The following is a 21,213-nucleotide window of genomic DNA, read 5'->3' as shown; positions in this document are numbered from 1 at the left end:
TAAATTTCTCCAAATATTTGGTTCAAGATATGAAGGAACAAGGTGAATCCTATGTTATCGCATCATACCTCCCACAATTTCTGGTAGTAAAATTTGAACATAACCATCAGATATTAGGTTCCTACTTTTATTTATTATTTTTTATTTATTTCATTTTTTATTCATTTTATTTTCTATTTTGTTATTTTATTAATTTAGTTTTTATTAGGAGGGTAGTACCTTTAAAAGTTACAGCCACTTAATCAGCTTTACACCTAGTATATTAAGGATAAGTTGGACGTACGTAAATGGATTCCATGCAATTTTTTCGAGATTTTATTCCTGCACTTTTTAGTCGCACAACACTACAGATCGTCTTCAATTTGCTCATTTCTTAAAATTTTTGGTCTGAATGTATGTGATAGATCAAACGATGAAATGTGGTGACTTCCTGCAAGGTGCTTTCATCGTCATGGAAGAACCTCAACGTGGTGAAACCCCGTGCACATTAAGAGGAAAATATGTAACGAATTGCAAACGATTCATATGAACTCTTCACTCCTCACAAACCGTCTCAATGAGATCTCGGGATGACAACCAGCACTTTCGTATTGCCCCAAACAAAGTTCTTTGCTCTTCTCTTCTTCCTCTCTCAAAAGTGCTTGCGATCCCTTATATCGAGCTATCCGTCATGTTAGGCAGCGTTCTTTGCGACATGATGAGCACTTCCTCATTAAAGGAATCACCCCACGAATCTGAGGTGGTACGAATTTCAGGTGGAGTATTCGTATACGGCATAGTAGATTATGGAGAGAAGGATGATTCCGTCCATTTCTTTCTGATTGTCGTAAAAAACGGCCCGGAAGATGCGGCGCGTCCACAAGGCTGGCGCGCTCCAGTCGAACTCCTTGTAGAAAATAGTGCGCCAGAACGCCCGCAGCTGTATCTTCCGGGCCTTTTTTAGGATAATCAGGAAGAAATGGAATCATTCCCTCTCCATAATTTACTCTCCCGCATACGAATACTCCACCCGAAATCAGTACCACCTCAGATTCGTGGAGTGATGCCTTTAAGAGATGAAAGGGTTACCATAGGTCCTGATTTGCTAACTTATCACTTAGTTCATTTAGTCATTTTTCAAAATCATTTATATAGGGAGAATAATTATCAACGATAGAAATGCGTACTACTTTTCTAAAATATTACCTTTCTGATATTTTTCAGACTTTCCAAGGGCTGCAATGATTCCGAAGGACTGAGTTTGGACCGCAATGATTTAAATGAATAGGGACATTGGACAACAGGGACGAAAAAAGATTTTTCGATTTGTTATAGTCTCTACAACTCTTCATTTATTCCTGTGAAATTCCATATCCGCTTTTGTCATAGCTAAGAATATTCCGAGAAAAATATTTCGGATAGCATTTCTAAGCAGATAGGATGATCTTAGTATTCTTAAATGAAGTGCACTCAATTCCTTATCAATGAACATTATTTACAAGTACCAGCGTAACTCATTTTGTCTACCAAACTGGGGAACTCTTGAAATTTTTCCTTTTTCGCTGTAGACAGGCAGGTCCCAGTTATATTAGGTTGTTAAGAACGTCTTATCAGAGTTTTTGAAAAAGTTCTGAACTTTCGATCCTTGATCGACAATTCGATTCTTGATGGCGTACTGTGTGGTGGTTGTAGAATCTTCTGGAAACTTCTCTGCCAAAAGTAAATATTGCTGGGCGCTCTTCCATAACTTCATGCACGGTGTCAATCCACAAGAGGAGCTTTGAGCCATCATCTTTTATGAATGAAGGGAGTAAAGCGACAACAGCAGTCCACAACATCACGAGCGCATTGAAAGAGGTCCCACTACCTTCAGAACTCTCCACGGCTGTTTCACTCGGTTCGCAAGAGAAGACACGACCTTTGGAGACAAGCCCAGGTCGGGACTCCTCCACATTCGACTCGGAGGAAACGGTGTGTGGAAACGATCACCACTGTCATTTACGGCGCTCAATTTCAGAAACACGTGGAAGTTCGAGAAAAGCGGTTGAGACGTGCTTCGACAGATCTCCTTCATGATAACGTGGACTCCATACAGCTAAGCAAGCAACTCAAAACGTCGAAGAGTTAGGCTGGAATGCAGCACCTCATCCCTCTATTCCTCCTCACAGATGACTTCGTGCCTGAGAAAACTTCCCTCATTTACAGTGACATTCGTCGGGCGGTTTTCTTCGATTTCCAGCCTCCCTAGATCCAGGAAAGTTATATCACTGACGTGCCCATTACAGAAGCACTGTAGTGACTTACAATGGCAATTATATTGCTGTTTTTTTCCTATTGTATGCTGGATAAAAAAATAATGAAGAAATTACGAAATTGGTATGACTTCCTCCTCATGAACCTAAAACATCAACGATCCCATGCAAACTCGGACCTAATGTACTAAAATAATCATACTTTGAGATAAAGAATATTCCTAAATTCCCATTATTTTCTCTACTCCCTGCGAGTTTCCGATGATATTCTACACAGGTGAACAATATGAAGCATATTCCGGTATGATATCACTCTTAGACAAAACATCCATTAAAATGGGAACGTTCTGCAACGTAATGGACCTATTTCCCTTGTTACTGTAGTTGCATATGAAGAAATTATCGCACGTGAAATGTTAATATAGGTTATTGTAGAAAGTTGGACAATGTTCTACATATATTCTATGTAAGAGTAAAAATCGAATCATAGATCCATCTCAATCGTTGAATTGCAATCGTAATGCCCGATCTATTGCCTTTTTTTTTCTCAATAATTCTAGGACATAACTATCTGCACCATCAGATGTAATTCAACGTCCTTGTAAACGTTTTTTTGGTACGTATGCTAGAATTTTCGCTTTTACTAGGCACGAGAACAAATATATTTCTCTTTCAACCAATGGTGGCGAAAGTTACAGTATCTTTCAAAGCAACTCAATCCTGCTAAATTTACGTTCAAGAAAGGTGAATTGTGAGAAGTTCACTACTGAAAATTATTGAATGTTGTTGGTAGAAAATCCAGAAACATTTTTAGCGTATTAGCGAGTATGCGCTCTTTAATTTTTGTGGGACCAAATCGCTATTTCTGGTCTCTCGCTTAAAACTGCTCGTTCCAAGTGGTAGTAACTTCACTGTCAGTCATTTTTTTTCCGTTTTTGGCATTTTGCATACCTCTTTTTCGTGTAGAAGATGGATATAATTATAATTTATAAGTATATATGCATATATATAATTTTTCATCTATATATATATATATATATTGTAATTATAAAATTGATTGTCTCATCTCATACGTCTAAACTCACACTACCTACCCGTGAGTCGTGTGGTTGCCAATGGACTATAAAATTGTGACTCGGCAAAAAGAAATGTGGCCCTGTGAAACTGATAAATAAAAATTAGAAAAAGTAAACAATGAAAGACCACCAGCATAAATACAAGTAAAGTAGCCAGAAATCAGTCAAATTCCGTCATTTCACTACTTTACAAAAAAAAATTAGAAAAATGCTTCATATTATCACTATTCAGAACATTTTAGACTTATAATCACCAGTTAGACATCCTGTTTTATTACACTCCCCAATATTATTGTATAATCCTGACAAGCGAAAGATAATCCCGGAAGAAACTCATCTCTCCCTATTGACTGTGGTAAATTCCCAAGTACAAATATATCATGCACAGTATTACATATTGGACGGATATTTAATGGCCACTAGTTCTTATACTTACATTTAACCATCCATGTTCGCTTCATTTTCCACATGGAAACACCGAAAGCTATTCATGACTGTAATTCCACTTTAGTTGTGTGACCTATGAGAACTCATCAGATCCATCCACCTGCACTTTTCTTTTTGGCAATCCATGTCCTTCTCTTATGTTGCGAAGTAGGAATCCAGAATGAAGTCGAGAAGATTAGAAATGTCCTCAAATAAAAAAAAACACTTTCATCAGTCACAAAAAGTTACAAACATACCCATCTAAACAAAACAACAATGGATATCAACAATGAATGAGATGTGAACATTAGAGAGTTGCACATTGTGTCTTTGACGAATGAACAACACACATTGTGCTTATATATAGCATAATTTGAACAAGTTATAACTTATTGTTGCAGATGAGCGAAATGACACCAACAGAAGTAAACAAAATCACAATTGACATTAATCCACCCTCACTGACATATGACTGTAAACACATGGTATTTCATTGATATATGAAAATAAAATAGTAATTTGTACAACACAAGAGCAGTCTAGAACAAGTAACATGGCAAATGGGTGAAACAGCGTCATGAAAACCCGAAAGAGATATAATAAATAATATATCGCTACACAAAATACAAATACATGTGATATCCGTGCATTTGTGCATTGCCTATTAACGCGTGGGAGGCGCTGAAGAGTGAGTAAGGGAATGTTGCGCAAGGGCATCCGATGTGGTGAATCCAGCATCACAAACCTGCAAAAAAAAACATTTCCAAGCTGATGGAATCAATTGATTCGTAATTTTCAACACTTCTCTACTTCTTTTGAGGAAATTTTTTAAAGAAAGGAAATGAGGTTCTGATCTGAGTAAACAACTGCCGAGAGCAAGCAACTATAACTCCGGCAAATTGTGATTCCAGCCCTGGAATGAGTTCACATAGTCGACTTTCTGTATTGCATGATAGTAGGTCAGCAGACTAAAGTGAACTTAAACGATTCAAGAAATCGAATTATTTTTTCTTCTATGTTATTCCCAAACGGGTTTCTAAAGAAGACCTACATCTGCTACTTGGTCCCTTACAATAAAAAATGATCGCTTGTAACTCCACCTGTAGAGTACTAAAGGATCTGCTATACATTCAGGAGTTTGACGTAAAAAGTAAAGTCTAGTGAAGTCCACAAAAAATGTATAATCCCCAAATTTCGAAACCGCAAAGCTTTGACAGCTGTGTATAGAATTCCAATGAATTACTCAACTCACTCAATCCGATGTTCCTTCAAAAATATAAAGAGCTTTATTAATGTAAGCAGTGAAATACCTGGCAAACATGGGTTCTTGACGAAACATGACCAAACCAGTGTTGCTGCAGCGTGACTGCATCATTAAAGGTTTTATTGCAAAGAGTGCACGGCAAACTCATTTGCTGAAAAACAGGCACTTGAATTAAAACCAGTCTACATTGAACTTAATGAGAAGTGAGAATATGAGAATGTACGTTGAAAACGCACAAAAACTCTTTCAAATACGAATATACTTTGTACTTCAAAAGAATTAACACATGAAGGCTTTGAAATTACCTCTTCTTCTTGAGCTTTTTTCATTTCTGAGGCTGTTCCAGCGCGAGAAACTTCAACGCTAAACATTAAAAATTCATTCATATGTACAAAATACATCAGTAGTGAAGCAACTGGGAACAAGAAATGTTCACCTGGCTGGACTTGGCCACGAACCATCACTAGCATCTGACATGGGTGAACCACGCGCATCAGTGACGTCTTCCGCCAGACGACTTGCTAACGCTGATGTAACAGACGAAACTGAGTCATCTTCTCTAGCCTCTGTAAATATCCACATTACTTCATTACTCTACCAACTACAGCAAAAATAAACAGTTTAACCAAAGTAGAATCACGTTCGACTTCCTTATTTAATTACTCAAAGCCAAAAATGAGATTCCAAATGGTTAAGATATCGGAAAATTGAATATGGCAGATATAGACAAACACCAAGATATTGGCATACCTGGTGTTGCATCAACACGCTGTTGATAATGTGCTATGATATGAAGTCTGAGACTTTCTTTGTTTGGGTAGACCTTATCACAATGTCTTTTTGGGCACTTCAAATCCTTTCCATCGCGAATTGAAATGTGATCCGAGTAGAGATGGACCTACAACGCTGATTATTATTAGCATTGGAATAAAATTCAAAAAATAGGGGATACGAATAAGAAGGTGCTACATGGTATAATTAAAACCTGTTGAACACAATACCTGTAATTCTATAGGAGAATCAGCGTTAACCCCACAAATCTGGCACTTGGTGCCCTGAGGCATTAAAGGTGAAGCAGCATGACCATTGCTATTTAAAATGCGTAGCACTGGCGACGAACACGTGCTGCGCTCCTGAAAAAGAACCTGAGTCTGAGCAGCTGTAACGGCTTTTTACTGAGGTCAGCAACATTTCAACACTGACCGCTTCAACAAGAAACTAAATTCATTCCAGAAAAGAAATACCAGCGTAACGAACTCACTGCTTCATTATCCTCCCTTAATTCAGCTACTACCTCTTGCACAGCTCGGATATTGTTTGAGTCACGAGATGAGCTAGGTCGTTCCTGTAGAAAGGAGTTCAAATTAGTCAACTAAAATGTTAAAGAAGATCACCCTCCCAGAAAATTATGTAGTGGGGAGATTGATCCAAAAAAAATCAAGGCTCATCACCTCAGCACGAGGAGGTATCCATACGTTCGCTGACACGAGTTTTATGCTAGGAACCTCGTCGCGACGCGGTGGATTGGTAGAGTTTGATCGCACTGCGGGGTCACACCTGCAACATCCTATCTTTAAACGAATTCTCACGAAAAATGTTTGAGATAAGAAGTCAGTAGAATACCTGTTTCGTGGAACATTATTAACATCAACAACAGCTGTCGTTGTAACAGGTTCGGTTAGTGAACGAGGCAGCTGAGGGTTTTCCTCAACATCTGATCGCTGGCCATTGAACACCGGTTCAACTACCTGAACAAGAAACTAACGATGAGAACAGGACAAAAACAGGACACATCACAACGGTGACTAACTTTTTTTACAGCAATAGTGACAGGTGATGGCGAAGCAGCAAGCTGTTCCCTACAATCCAACCCATCCGGAACATTAGCTGTCTGAATAGCTGGCTTTACAGTGCCTGCGGCTGCCGCAGCTGCCATTTGCATGGAGGCCCGTTGGTTTTCCGCTCGTATTGTCTCGACAATTTCTAAAAACGACGTTTTTCCCGATTTTTTTTTTAAATAATAATTAAGAGTATTATCTAAAAAGGAATATCTCTCTAGAAAACACTCACCATACAATGATTTGCGAGCTTTTTCACAGTCAGTCGTATCCACACCGTTCAAACAGGCACCATTGTCCCTTTTAGTGATCAATGAGAGTGAGTCTTCTGGCAGCCGTTTGAGCGTTTCCAATTTCATCACATGAGTTTTGGACCTGCACTGAGGCATTTCGTGCACCATCAACACAACTCAATTATGGTTATTGCTGACCTCAAATGTTTCGCAAGGATACCATGCTTTCTGAAGCCAATATTGCAATCGGAACATACAAACGATCGAGGATTCGAGGCTATCGGGGCTGATCCACCGAGGACAGATTGTGTGGACGCGCAAGGATCAATACTAGCAGTAACACTGTCATCTATCTAGAAAACGAAATACCTGTTATTCTAAATAAATCGAAAAAAACAGGTAAATCTATTCATCTCTCTCAAAAGAATATGCTCCACTCTGCACTAAACAAAGCAACAGATTCGAACTCCACGAGCATGTTTCGGTGAACATAAAATACATTTCGAACAAGTTTCGAAAAGAAAATTCGAATACATAGCTGTACTGAGTAAATCATATGAAAATAAGATTCCCATGCTGCATTAGAAGAGCCAATTGGTATTTAAGGCATAAGAACTGCTCCATATCGCCTCACCTATGAAATCAGCGAACTACTACAAATTTAAAAGCATTCTGCCGCACTTTTTTCTACAAGGAGTTCGACTGGAGCGCGCCAGCCTTCTGCGGCGCCGCATCTTCCTGGCCGTTTTTTACGGCAATTAGGAAGAAATGGACCGAATCACCCTCCTCTCCATGATCTACTATCCTTTATTAGAATAGTCCACCTGAAATCTGCACCACCTCGGATTCGTGGGATGATGCCTTTAACCCATTAGCGACCATGTGCACATCTTGTCTATTGACTAATCCCTTCATAACTAATTTTGCAATTTCACTCTATTTTTGATAGATAACAGCATTTGTTTTACGGGTTATGATGTGCATTAACTTCTCTTGCGCATGAAAGCCTGACCCTCTGCTACGTTACGCGCTCATCAACGGGTTAGTCCGTCTCAATCTGTGAATGTCAGTAAATGTTAAGCGCACATCTGGTACATTAAGAGGAAACAAAATGTCAGAGCGGCCAAACTGCAGAATTATTCAGCTAAAAAAACCTTTTCTTTAATGAAGTTGTACAGTTCAAGGATGTGGTTAAATGAAATTCTAGAGAGCGTTTGGTGAGCGACAATCTGAGCTAACCACAAATAATCACGTATTAAATAGAACTATTAGCTCTCCTTGGAAAAGAAGTGTGATAACCTCACACAGATGTTGTTTGCCTTTTAAACAACAATTATATGATTTATTAACTATTCATGGAAACCATTGCTCGAGTTTTGTTAAATCCAACTAATTCTACACTTCTTTCCCCTTTTTTTCTTTTGAAGCTAAATGCTTTGCAGAAGATTCACCCAGAGTTGCACTTGCAGAAATCTTCAAAAACATGATCAATCAGCATAAGAGTTACAAGTACTAAAAAACCGATGAAACGAAGAACAGTCATAACAGCAAATACGACAAAATAAACACAATTTCTAGTGAAGAGTTATCAGCGAGCGCGTGAAATTGGTTCTTCACTTATCTGACCCTATAGCGAATGTACAATTTAGACTTAGAACATTTCATAACGCTTCAGTATTCCCCTTTGGTGAACGGAACCTATTACACTTCTACTCAGCAAAATAGGTGCAGAGTGAATCGTTCTATTGCCTTCTTTGTTAAAAGCTGGAACAAAATAAGGTTACACTTATTCTAAGACGGGAAAGCTCTGTGGAAGCTACTCTGCACTCTTCAATCACTTGAGAAAAAAGCGTAGAAAGGACATGCTGCAGAACGTCATCATGGATATGACGAAAAGTCAAGTTTTTCGGGAAAAAAAACATCTTCAACTCACATGACTACCATGTGAGGCCTCGAGATGCTTCGCTAGTAAAGCCTTTGTCCTCAATGGAATTCTGCACTCTGGACACTAAAAAACATCGAAATACGCATTGTCAATGAATCAATACTTTACTATAAGCTTGTGTAAGAGCTCCCATAAAACGCTTGGGTCTAGAACTTGATTCAACTCAAAGAAAACGTAGGAAGACGTTCTAAGTGACTACGTCAAGCCAAAAAGAAAAAAATGACCATGTAGCTACATTGAACATAACCTAGGAGATTTTCAACACATCAACAGCTGACCTGAAACATTCTATTTCTAGCATGGTGTTTTTCAATATCATGCGTGTACTGATGCAAGGTGAGCTCGGATGCTTTGCGAAACGATCGATCGCACTGGTTGCACCTCATTGACTCCTAAAAAAACAAGTAATAACAAGCTGTCAGGAGTTAATTGAACTCCATCGACAAAGCTAATATATTACAATCCTATACATGTGGCAGAATGCTGATATTGCATTGCAGAAAACCAGCTGAAGCAAGATATTTACCTCTTTCGACAAATATGGATAGACTGGTGCTGGTGTTTGATGAACTGTGAAGTTCTGTTGTTGTTGTTGCTGTTGTGGAGGCTGTTGTTGCTGAGGTTGTTGACCAATGAACGAAGTTGATGGCACTGCCATCACTGTCGGTAAAGGCGTGGAACCTATTGAGGCTATTAGTGAGGTAGTCGCTGAAATGCAATCCCTTCAACAAAGCCACAAGGTGAATGTTGCAAACATTTGATTAGAAGTTTATTAATACTTTGCTCCTCCCGAACTTCTTCTTTTGTAGGGCTGATAGCGGATGGTGGAGCTGAGCTACAGTGTCTCATTCGTTCAGCTTCTGGCCAACTACTCTCAACTTCCTCATCAACCAGAACCCATCGGGAAGGCGGCGTGTGAGCAACCCGTTCCAACAAGATATTCTCTGCAATACGAGTGAGAGTTCAACACATTTTGACTACGTACTGCTTAAATGTTATTGAAATTCAACATAGGTTAAACACTTAAGGTTAAAGAATGGTAACAGCTCGAAGTACCTTGTCCAAATTTCCTGTATGGATTCTCGATCGATTCCTGCACTGGTGGCAAATGATCGTCAGCCTCATCATCTGAGCTGCTGAAGACAACACTTTTACATCGCCTAGTGCAATTTTTAAGATGAATATATTCTCTTACGCCGCTCTGTCCAAAATAGAATCCATTTCGTCGAATGGAAATCGTTGTTCATTTACATCATCGTCCGGACTGGCAATCACAAGACCGTCCTCGTTGTCGCTATCGTTTCCACTGCCTGCAAAAAATGTGTCAAGTTGACCGTTTGTCAAGTCACGAGGTTTCCACATTTTTCAACATCATTATCATACCTTGTACAAGACGCCTTCGATGAGTTTTAGAGCTGAGATGTTTCGTCCAGTTTCCCTTAGTCTTAAACGAAAAATTGCATTCCTTACACTTGTACGGGCGAATGTCTGTGTGAGATCTGAAATTTTTTGAATGAAAAACTATATATTTCCAAAACAAGAATTTACAACACACATTTTCAAAGAACTATAGTCCATACGGCATCTTCCATAAGAAGGTTTCAATTTATGGGAATTATACGAACTCAAAAATCACTTAAGATTACATTGAAATTGTACGATCCCGTTATCGTTGTAGTGTCATATTTACTTCAAAATCTCCTAACCAAATGGAATCTCAAATGAGTAAACATCCTCACAAGCATTTATTTACGGTTACCCCAATTATAGTAGTTATCCACTGAAAATGAAAAATGACTAAGCGTCACGCAAGAGCTTATGCAAGCGTGAATTTCTGAAAAAAAGGATAAAGCTTTCATTCCGATAAAAAATCACTGGAGAAGACAGCTGCCTGCATACACAACGCATTCCAAACCGAATATTATCTGGATACGAAATGAAATTATTGCGAAATTTGCTTCTATTTCCGGCAAAGCAAAAATGAATGTAAAATGCTAGAACACACCCTGTAACTCCTTTAAAACGACGGCAGGAAAAATACGATTCCACCAACTAAGAGGTTTCCTTCATATAACGAAGCCTTGATTATGTGATTCTTTAAAGTGTTCTTCACTCTTTGCAGTCTTTACACTCATCAATATATGTGTAGAACTTAAACAGATCAAAGGCAAACACGGAGAACATGTGGAGACAATGATATGGAACCAATCCATTCTTCAATTTGACAACACTTTCTCACTTATTCTCTACAAAAGATGAATAAACAAACTTGATGTGCTTGTTCAACATGCTTGGCTTTTTACATCGAATCCCACATCGATCACAGACGTATCGTCCCCGACCTCTTCCACGAACGTAAACATACACCTGAATCGTTAAAGACTATTTTATTTCCGTCTCATTCTCATGACACCGAAATATGATCAAAGCCCCCTCATACGTCATGCACACATGTTTTTCATGCGGCTGACTCGCCCAGCACGACAGACGCCCAGAGGATTTACCTCATCCGTGCGATATCCGCCGATTATGGGCTCCTGCTTCTTCGTCGATTTCACTAATTTCGTCGGCTCGTTCGTCTGCTTGCACTTTGTTGTCGTGGCATCTGCTCTGAAGAAACACATATTTCGCTTCCTTATATAGCGTAATTGTAGCGTTATCTCTAAGCATAAAAGGAACGAACTCTTCTTTCACAGATTCTGTTACAGCCATTTCTCCTGTTCCAATGGTGGCGGAAGAGACAACGTCATTTGCCTGCAGTTCCATGCATTACGTGTTGAAAAATACACAAATTCGAATCAAAGTTCACTATTAAAAACCGGTTGTCAGAAATCTGATGTAAATACTGGATTAGATAAAGTCATAGTAGGTGTAAACAGCCATTCGTTACACCTTATTTTTTTCTAGCGAATCAGCAAGAAGACCGTGATTTTGACCCGGATGAAGGAAATACAGGAATAACAAGAATATAAACGAAGAACGATTGTAATCCCATATAACTGAATGTAACATAAAATCAATAAAGTATAGTGAATTACCCACTGGAACCGCCCCTGCTTAATTCGCATTTGAAATATTCACAAGATGTTTGAATAAGAATAATAGAAAATGACGAAGCGCAGCTACTATGAAAAAGCGAAGGCGGAATCCAGAAAAAAGGAAGGAATGTTTAGAAGGAAATTTGAATAAAACCCTAAAATATATTTTGAAGTTAGCAACAAGACTTCTTCAAAGCAGACATAGAAAGAAGTTGCGAGGAGAACCATTTCTCATCCCATTTTTTCAGATATATTTTCACTTAATGACTGAAGTTGAACCAAAGTTTTGGTAGGACGGAATGTTTTCACATGAAATACTCTCGAGAGTGGAATGATAATTGGAATTTACTTCGTCGACAGCTGGCTTTGCATCATTGCCGAGACCGTCAAGAAATGGCTGCAAATCATCTTCATTTTCTTCCTTGGCGTTTTGCATTTGTTCTGCTTGACGTTTTACCTAGAAAAACTGATCTTCAATTAAAATATCATATGTCATCAAGCATACGTAATCTGAAAACACAAACCTTATTTCTGTACTCCCAAAAGGAAGAATGGGTCATTTTGTATTGACCATGGTCTCGATTAGCAACACTATATCGCCAGAATGGCTTCACACCTGTTCGCGGCCTTGTCGAGCACATCCCCATATACAGCAAATTCAACTTTGATTCAGCCTCATTTATGTTCACCTTAAGTAAAAAAGAATTATTTTATCAAACGCTCCACTAGTTTGTCGCATTCCTCCCGAAGAGCGAAGATCTCCGCGCACAGTGACGTCAATAACGGACCTGATGCCAGTTGCTGTACATTGACAAATTCCCCTTCTGTTCAACAAACATTGGCTGAGCACGGTGCATGCAAACAAACGTCTCACTTGTGATATTTCTACCACGAGACCTGAAAAAACGGCCCATTCAGATGACTCATTAACTATGTCATCTCGTAGAATCTGAATGATGACGCTCTTAGCGTAACATTCCACCAACTATCGCTGCGCCATTCTCACCTCCGTACGGTAGCCACGTCAGTTGTAGCCTGTACTTTGCATGCCTGTGTAAGTACTAATGTATACGGTTTTTCTGTGTTCCCGTCTAGTACATGGCCTTCAATGCTGAACGGATTTTCCTGAAGAAAAAAGCGGATAAAGAGAACAAATGATCAACATAGGCGCAGTACCAAAGAATGCAATGAAAGATTGAACACAAAAGATCAAACAAATATAAAAACAACACATTAAACAACGGTACTGAAACGATGTGATCTCAAACAAGGGACAAAAAAAAAGAAGTCTCCAGAAAAGTTGAGGAAAACAAATGACACATGCAGTAATCAAATTTCTGGATGTCTCCAACTTGGTTCGTTACCTCCTTCTTAGGAATCTGGTTGGCGGGGGCAGGTTGAGGCACGAAAGCTGATCCCGTAGGAGAAACGAAAGCAGACGACCCTCCACCCGTCTGCAGGGCGCACATAGGAGCCGGAGCATGTGGCACGGGTTGCATAACGGATGGTATCGCAGATACTGCTATCGGAGCTGCTACTGAGTGACCACGTTGTTGACTCAACGATATTGCCGCTATAGTCGCTCTAAACGAACAAATTATAGCAGTTACTAGTGAAATACACAAGAAAAAAGTTCTTTTTGTTGGCTTACCTACGTGGAAGGCTAGGATGATCAACATCCAGCTCTATAATTGGTTCCTTTTTGTCAATAACTGATGCTTTCCGCTCCTCTATGACTACAATGTCTCGGGACTCCTGGAAAAGAAAAAATGAAGCGTGCGAAGCTCCAGTAGATTTGGTAATCTTACCGGTCGAGGGATCTTCGTGGGACTATGTTGCTCGGCAGCCACTGCTGCAAGCAGCCTTCTTTTGAGCGGATGGCGACTATGAGAATCAGTATCCGGAGTTCTTGCTGCGGTCTGAAACGCCAGTGCCGCCTCGGCTCGCAGCTAAATTTTGGTGTTTTTTCTAACTACAAACAATTAATTAATGTCAAAATATGTGTAGCTTTATCCTACTTTCTCTGCCTCTGCGTTTGCAGCCTCGACCTTTTTGCTGCAACGAATTTCATGCACTTGTAACCCGGCTTCATTAGGAAAACTAAAAATAGAAAAGCTATTGAGAGTATGTGACGTCACTGGATCGTATTGTGCAAACAGTACGTGGCCTCTTACGTCAAAAGGCAGAACGAGCACGTCGGCAGCGATTCCTGTTTGATATTTCTATTAATTGGAAGACCTGACGTCAAGCTGCCACCAAATGCAACTTTGGCGCTCTGAAATTGTTACATGGAATTATATGTCAATGGATAACGGAGCCAAGAATTTACAATCTGTATTATCGAACATGAACATGAAGTTGCTACTTACAAGTAAAGGTTCATAGTGCGACTGACTTCGACTGCTCGACTGCAACATTCGATGGTCTCTGATTCCAGGAGACGTTCGCGTTGAACCTACATAGGTAACCTTCAGTTTTTGTCATTACCAGACAACTTAATGATGTAAGCTAGCGTGATTACAAATAAATTTGTAATGCAGACAGAACTTGCGAGATTTGCATCGAAAAATTTGCGCAAAATTAGTTCACGCCATCGTAGCGGAAAACAAAACCATTCTAGTCACAACTAGTATCGATGATGCAACTTCTTTCAACTTGAATTTACCAAGCATGTCTTGTAGTAATAACGAGCAAAAAAGTAGTGGACGGCAAAGAAGAAAGGTATGTTAGATGAGACAAAAATACTGCAAACAAATTCCCAGCAAAATACCATCTCAAATGTTTTTCGCACCTTGGTTAATCATCAAACATCAATGTTGAACTTCAAACCAAATGTCCAAGTGTTTTGATGAGTTCTACACTCACCGTACTCACCGCCACTGTTGCTATCATGATCAATAGATGATTGGCCACCAGCTTGTCGATGGTATGGCCTTCGCTTCAGAAGCGTCTAAAAATCGTGTGTAAACCAGATTATACGTACAATCACCTATCTTCATAACATGTGTCGGTTGGAGGATATTCGTAAATAAAGTGCGCAAGAAATTCAATCCAACATATACAGACTTCTCTTTGCAAACAACATGAGAAAAGTCTAATATAACATACACGAAAAACAACGCACAAAATCTACTTCCTTGCGATTACTAAACTAACTAACACTAACAATAAACTATTATATAAACAGTAAAAGATCATCCCATTATGAAGTTGTAATAATTATAAGCTACTCGCACGCGTCCATTGTAATCAAATTACCCTTGCATCAAAATATGACTAATGTCAAACAGAATCCCAGTGTGGTTAGTTTCGCACAGATACATATATAAACACCCGCGTGGATAGTGTCTGGTGGGGTTAAGAACCGTGAGAACCTCCCTTAAATGTGGGAAACCCTCTGTGATGACCGAAGGCAGAATTCCCAGCGCCGCTGCAAGTTTTTGCTTCAGCGAAAAAAGCCATATTTGCTTTTATTTCGTGAGATATTGATATTTCTTAGTGGTTCTATCTCAGTTTAGGTAGAACTTCTACTCTTTCTAAACTGGTTAAATCTCTTCATCCAAGTAGATAGTCGAAATCCATAAGAATTGATACAATGCTTTCATCAGTATAGACTGTATCAAATGCTGGTAAATGATCAGAATTACAAAAATGACAGCTGACATCTTTCCTAAATTAGTACTACAAGCACTACGGTAACAATTAACATGCAAATAACACAACAAAACGCTAATTCTATGGGGCGGTTCATCAGCGGAGCGATAATGGACATCTATATTTTCTCTGTTGTTCGCGTCACAAAATCTCCGAAAAAATATGAGATCAGAATCAGCACCTGATGCGGTTGCACGATCGCCTCGTTCTCGCTGATGAGCCGCGAGATTTTTTCCTCAACCGATTCAACATCCACACCACTGCCTCCACCAGCTCCACCAGCTAAATTTCTGGATGTTGCTGTAGGAGTTCGATCATGATGATGTTGAACATGTGGAATATGGGTTCCGCTCGCAACCTGATGATTCTGAAAAAAGAAGTCATTTTCAAAACATTTCGAGCTCAACTTGACAATATACTTCCTTTTACGTTATAGCGCAGAAACAAACAAAGAAATCACTAAAGAACACAATAAAAGGTGAAAATCTTATTGGATTTGTACACAATCTCATAATAATGTCACCGCCTCCGTCACAATGTCTACGTTCAAGAGCAGTCGTACACGTTGACAGAGCAACAGTCGTGAGTAGTATGATATAAAGCAAGAAGAAAGACAAAGAGAAGGGAAGAAAAAACTTTCCTTAGCTAAGTACGGGCAATATAGCTACGAAAGCAAAAACGAACGATAACATAAGACTCCTCTAAACATTATTCTTCAAAATCTGATTCCACTTAATTCTAAACTGAAATCGAAATCCATACGTTCTAAATACAAAAGCGGATAAAGCGGCAATCTATATAATCATAGCCAGTCACGAGTTTATTCTTTCGGGGATGTATCACACAATAATCACGTAATTTCAAAGACATATCGCTACAAAAAGCGTGACTAACCATAAGGGCTTGTTCCTGATCTCTGGACGGAATATTGAACGGACCAGCTTGCTGTTGCTGCTCATTCAGATAAGCATTCATTAGGCGCTCTTGTGCATTCAATTGTGACTCTACGCTTCCGGACGAAGCTTAAAATGAGTTAATATTCCCGTTATTCTCAAGGATTTATGAGAAAAAGTTGCATTAATGCATACTTGACTACTAGTGGGAATGAGAAAACAGTAGGAAAAAAGCGTATGAAGCGTTTATGACTAGTACCTTGTGAAGGAGGCTGAAATGCATGAGCCTGAGGAACTTGGACAGCCTGCGCTTGAGGAATTTGCTGTTGTGCAAGTTGTTGTAGAAGTGATTGTTGTTGCTGTTGTTGTTGTTGCAAGAGCTGTTGATAGTAAAGCGCTATTGCTGGATTCAGAAGTGGATTGATAGTGCTAAGATTCTGTCCACCCTAAAAAGCATTCTAAAATCAAAAGCGAAGAGAAGCAAATGTGCAAAGATATTCAACGATTACGGAGAGAACAAACCTGGAACTGAGGCAGAAGTTGACCAAATGCCAATTGGTTCTGTAGCACTGACAACAATTGCATCCCTTGTGGTTCTACAGTCGACGATGATCCAGCACTAGCCATTTGGTTTACAGCCGCAAGGGGATTCGATCCACCCAACAACGCAGTCGCCAGCAGATGGCTTACCTGAGTGTGTAAGCGCTATTTGGTAAGAAGGGAAGCAGCAGTGTTTATTAAGATGAACGGATCGGCAGTGGTGGCTTGGCGACGAAACTCAGCTCGAGCGAGTATCGATGTAAACAACAATTTTAGTGTCTCATCCGAGAGTGATTATGTGTTTCATAAGATACTAATACTAAGATGGAAATGGTGTGAACATGCGTAGGTAGACCCACCAGCTGTGATGATGGATTTTGCGTATTCGCTTGAGCAGCGGCTTGTTGTTGTTGCTGGAGTTGTTGTTGAAGTAAAGCGTCCTGAAATGATGATTGTTTACATTGTTGCTATGCTGTTTCCCGAATTCTTCATGGTGTGCATGTGTATGCGATTCATCCGCGCTAGTGTTTGCGTATCATCGAGCTCCCAGTCGAGTCGAAGATGTATTAGCACTGCGACAGTTGTGCAGAGTTCAAACGGTGTTCCTGCTGTTGGTGCTGCTCGAACATCAGCTGCGGCGCTAGGCAGTCATGCGCTGCTCGTCAACTAATCACTGGCCACAACTTCTCTCCATCTCTTTCCCGCCTCTCGTATCCTCCTCTTCTTTTCGTTTTCCCGCATACGCGTGCCACCTACGCTGCTCCCGTGTGAGCAACTGAGATCCAAATAATAGTCGTATCACAATTCGAGCATCTCTACTCACTGTGGAGAACACTGCCGTAGCGCTCCTGCATCTAGACAACCGTCAAATCCCCCGTTTATACTTGGACTCAGTAGGCTAAAGATCGAGCGGATCATCTACGCGTAATCCACGCTCGGACTAAGTAGCAGCGGTGGAGGGGCAGGAGTCCATGCAAAACGAGAGGCGCTATCAGTTTTTGCAGCGTCGGATCGCGGTGTCGCCTCGCAATGACGGAATCATGCACTTATTGTTACGTATTTGGGCGTTGATCAAAAAGTCGTAAACAGTACGGGCGCCAGACACGCTCTTCGACTTTCCAACTGCAAACTCATCAACTATTTATACACATCACACCCTCACCTAACCTTCAAACAATGCGACTTCAATAAAGCATATGCTAGCTATCGATGTCATATGCGCTCGAAGAAGCAATTTAAATGAAATTGGAGAAGTGAGTGTCGCTGGCTTGGTGATCACAGAATTATGAAAGACGCGCAACAAATGCGAATAGCACTTCGCGAAAACATTACTGACAACAATGGGACAGCCGGTTATCACGTGCACGCAACGAAATGTGGAACATCTCCGCCCCGTGCAAACTCCACTTAAATTTGCACCCGACATACTTTCAACCTAAATTCGAGACTCGAGATGAAAGCAAAATCACCTCGACGCCAATAAAGAAAGGCTTTCGCGTCATCGTGAAGGGCAAGAAGGACGTTGACGATTCTTGATGAATGCGTGCAGGGTGTACGGTGTGGGTGGTGTTATGTTGCCCGTTTACGCATTCGCAGTAAGGCAGGGCGGCAGCCGAGTGACTGATCTTTGATCTGCACAAGATTGTGCGGTTTCTCGCTCACTCGCTCGCTTCATCACACGGACATCGATGAACTCGTCCTGTCTGTCCGTGCTCTCCCCGCTACTGACTAACTCATCTCGAATTGTTAACACTTGACACACAACGAGCACGAGACAATGAAGCGACGCAATTTAGGCGGCGAAATTTCTAAATAATGTCATCGGGCTCAGGAAAACTGCATAAATCTACGGGAAAAAGCGCACGTTATCAGTACCGGTGCGATGCTGCCTCCGAAGATTGACGAAGACACAGAGCGAGTGTGGGAGAGAAGGAGCGGTACAGTATACTTGGATAACAGCCAAAAACGAGGAGTAAGGCGCGCGATGAAGGAATAGTGGCAAAAACAAGCTACGTCTGCTTGTTGGTCGTTAAAGTGAAGACATCGAACGAGTATTGCCAGAGTTGGCAGAGAGCCAAGGTTGAGTCCAGTGACTTAGAAGACCAGACTGATTCTCTTGAAAATAGACAGGTCAGAAAATAGCAAATTGCTGCCAAACTTCCGATGTTTTCACGTCGGTGAAAAGACCAAGGCAAAATGTCTAAGACATAGAAATACACAACATGAAAGGTGATAATAACATAGCGAATCCGCTTCTGGGCGTTCGTAACAACCGGAAAAGATTGAAAGGTGTAAAAAAAGTGTTTGGTGCAAATTATAAATCATTTTGAATCATGCATGTTAACTGTGAAGAATGTAAACAGTAGTGAGGTAGAGAGCTCGAATGATTAAATTTAACATACACATTGAAAAAAGACGCGTCAACAGCACCATGGATGTACGTTTTAATACCGTCTTTCCTACACCGATTGAAACCTCAGCGGCTATGATCCCCAAAATGCAAAGCATCGCTGCTAACATACAAAAATGCTTTGATTTTTGTTAACAACGCAGCGAAGTTATTAATCCTTAAATGGCCTTCGCACGTGATCAATTTGCCGATGTAAGAAGAGAGATTACACATTGTAGGCAGGAGAAAATGTGAGCAGCCAAAATGGATAGTAAGCAAAATCTTACCAGGAAATGTTGATTGCCTGCCAAAGCAGACAACTGTTGATGTGCAGCTAGTTGAGTGGCGGCCGGCGCTTGGACAGCAACGGGAGGCCCATTTGAGCCTCCTGGAGCTGGAACTCCGGGCTGGGGTGGTAGGCCTCCTCCGCCGCCGGAGACGAAAGCCATATAGTTCGCCTGCCGAAAAAAAAGAACAAAAATTCGCACTATAATAATCAACTCTCATCCTTATAATGCGCGGCTATGCACATGCACTGTAGCTAAATAGGGATTTGTAACAATGAAATTGTTGCAAAGAATTCGAAGAGAAGAATATCATAATAGTGCACGAAGAAGTCATGATTGTGATAAAGAAATGTTCAGATTCCAAATAAGATACATAATTACAGAAAGAACGCAAGAGATGACCTTCAATGGGATCATGGTGAGACCCGAGCGGATCTGGCTTGCATTCCGCATGGACCTGAGAAGATCAGAGGGGGTACGCAAGGATTCGACCGCATTTTCTGTCGAAGAAAGAAATGATTGTATGGAAATAGCCGACCAACAACTGAACGGCAGAGATTCACGCAGCGAGCGGCAGTAAAACAAGTCTGTTGAGAGAGAGTTCCCCATGAGGGAGACAGAAGACGCGTCGTGGAACAGACAGCGCTGCGATGTGGATGCTGCAGAGGCGCTGTCAAAATGAGGACCTCCCATCGTTATGGAGGCGCGAGGCAAGCTAGCGGATCGCGAAGAGAGGCATCACCAAGGGAGGTCCGAGGATGGCTAGCGCGCCGAAAAAACACAACAGCTGGACGCGAGGTGCACGGAGAAGCGACAAGGTCAGAGAAAATAAAGAGCGGGTCGACAGGCAGAGCGCAGTGAAGCTGGGGTGGTCAGGGACGCAGCTCCTCGTGCACTCTCTGGCGGCAGCGTATCGATTGTGACGTCACTGCTTGCGTTCCCACGAAACCTCGCCGCTCCCCCGCTAATTTCGAAGATACCGGCCTCGCCCCGTGCCTCACACCAATGACGAGCGACGCACGTCCAGTAAATGCTCACAACAAATGCATTCGCTTGGCGCAATCTAGGATGACATGAGGCTCTGTATTGGGGAAGAAATGGGCAAAATGTGATGCGAATGAGCATGTAGGGGCAGCAGGACCTGAACGTAATGTAGAGCAGCAGTACGGCCTAGAACCTGCACGTCGTGCATGGAACAGAGTTTATATGAGACGGAAGGAGAACTAAACGGCGGTGAAGGAGTGGTTTCGATAATCGCGGGTAGCAGAGGGGCTGACGACTTGGAGGCAGGGTTACGCTGATGAGAGCGCAGACGTAGCGAGAGAGCGCGGAAAGGTGGAGAGAGCAAGACGCAGGGGTGCTGACATGCGACGAGGCAGTGCGCGTTACGCGGAGAGCA

At 41.0% G+C, this 21,213-nt stretch overlaps 1 protein-coding gene across 2 annotated transcripts; it reads right to left on the bottom strand.

The window, feature by feature from the left end:
- Positions 1-4,397: 4,397 nt before the first annotated feature.
- On the bottom strand, positions 4,398-19,976 carry RB195_021492 (uncharacterized protein; the record flags this gene model as incomplete). Of its 2 annotated transcripts, none has more annotated exons than XM_064208254.1 (39): positions 4,398-4,478; positions 5,044-5,148; positions 5,303-5,360; positions 5,434-5,563; positions 5,748-5,895; positions 5,999-6,130; positions 6,259-6,342; positions 6,449-6,554; positions 6,621-6,745; positions 6,808-6,980; positions 7,068-7,210; positions 7,267-7,421; positions 9,002-9,076; positions 9,292-9,405; positions 9,540-9,721; positions 9,793-9,957; positions 10,070-10,149; positions 10,209-10,323; positions 10,397-10,512; positions 11,283-11,380; positions 11,518-11,623; positions 11,697-11,767; positions 12,401-12,508; positions 12,576-12,740; positions 12,840-12,948; positions 13,058-13,176; positions 13,416-13,635; positions 13,703-13,806; positions 13,860-14,000; positions 14,070-14,151; positions 14,226-14,326; positions 14,421-14,506; positions 14,917-15,001; positions 15,887-16,072; positions 16,600-16,727; positions 16,858-17,044; positions 17,121-17,288; positions 17,498-17,578; positions 19,815-19,976. In XM_064208254.1, 39 exons carry the CDS (start codon positions 19,974-19,976, stop codon positions 4,398-4,400), a joined length of 4,794 nt encoding a protein of 1,597 aa, XP_064064134.1. The 2 variants fall into 2 exon arrangements, with proteins under 2 accessions (XP_064064134.1, XP_064064135.1); XM_064208253.1 differs by having other exon boundaries at positions 14,926-15,001.
- Positions 19,977-21,213: the final 1,237 nt, after the last annotated feature.

Source organism: Necator americanus, chromosome X (genome assembly GCF_031761385.1).
Source record: "Necator americanus strain Aroian chromosome X, whole genome shotgun sequence".
NCBI lineage: Eukaryota > Metazoa > Nematoda > Chromadorea > Rhabditida > Ancylostomatidae > Necator > Necator americanus.
The sequence above is the reverse complement of the archived record's forward strand: the minus strand, read 5'-3'. Positions and strand labels throughout refer to the sequence as shown.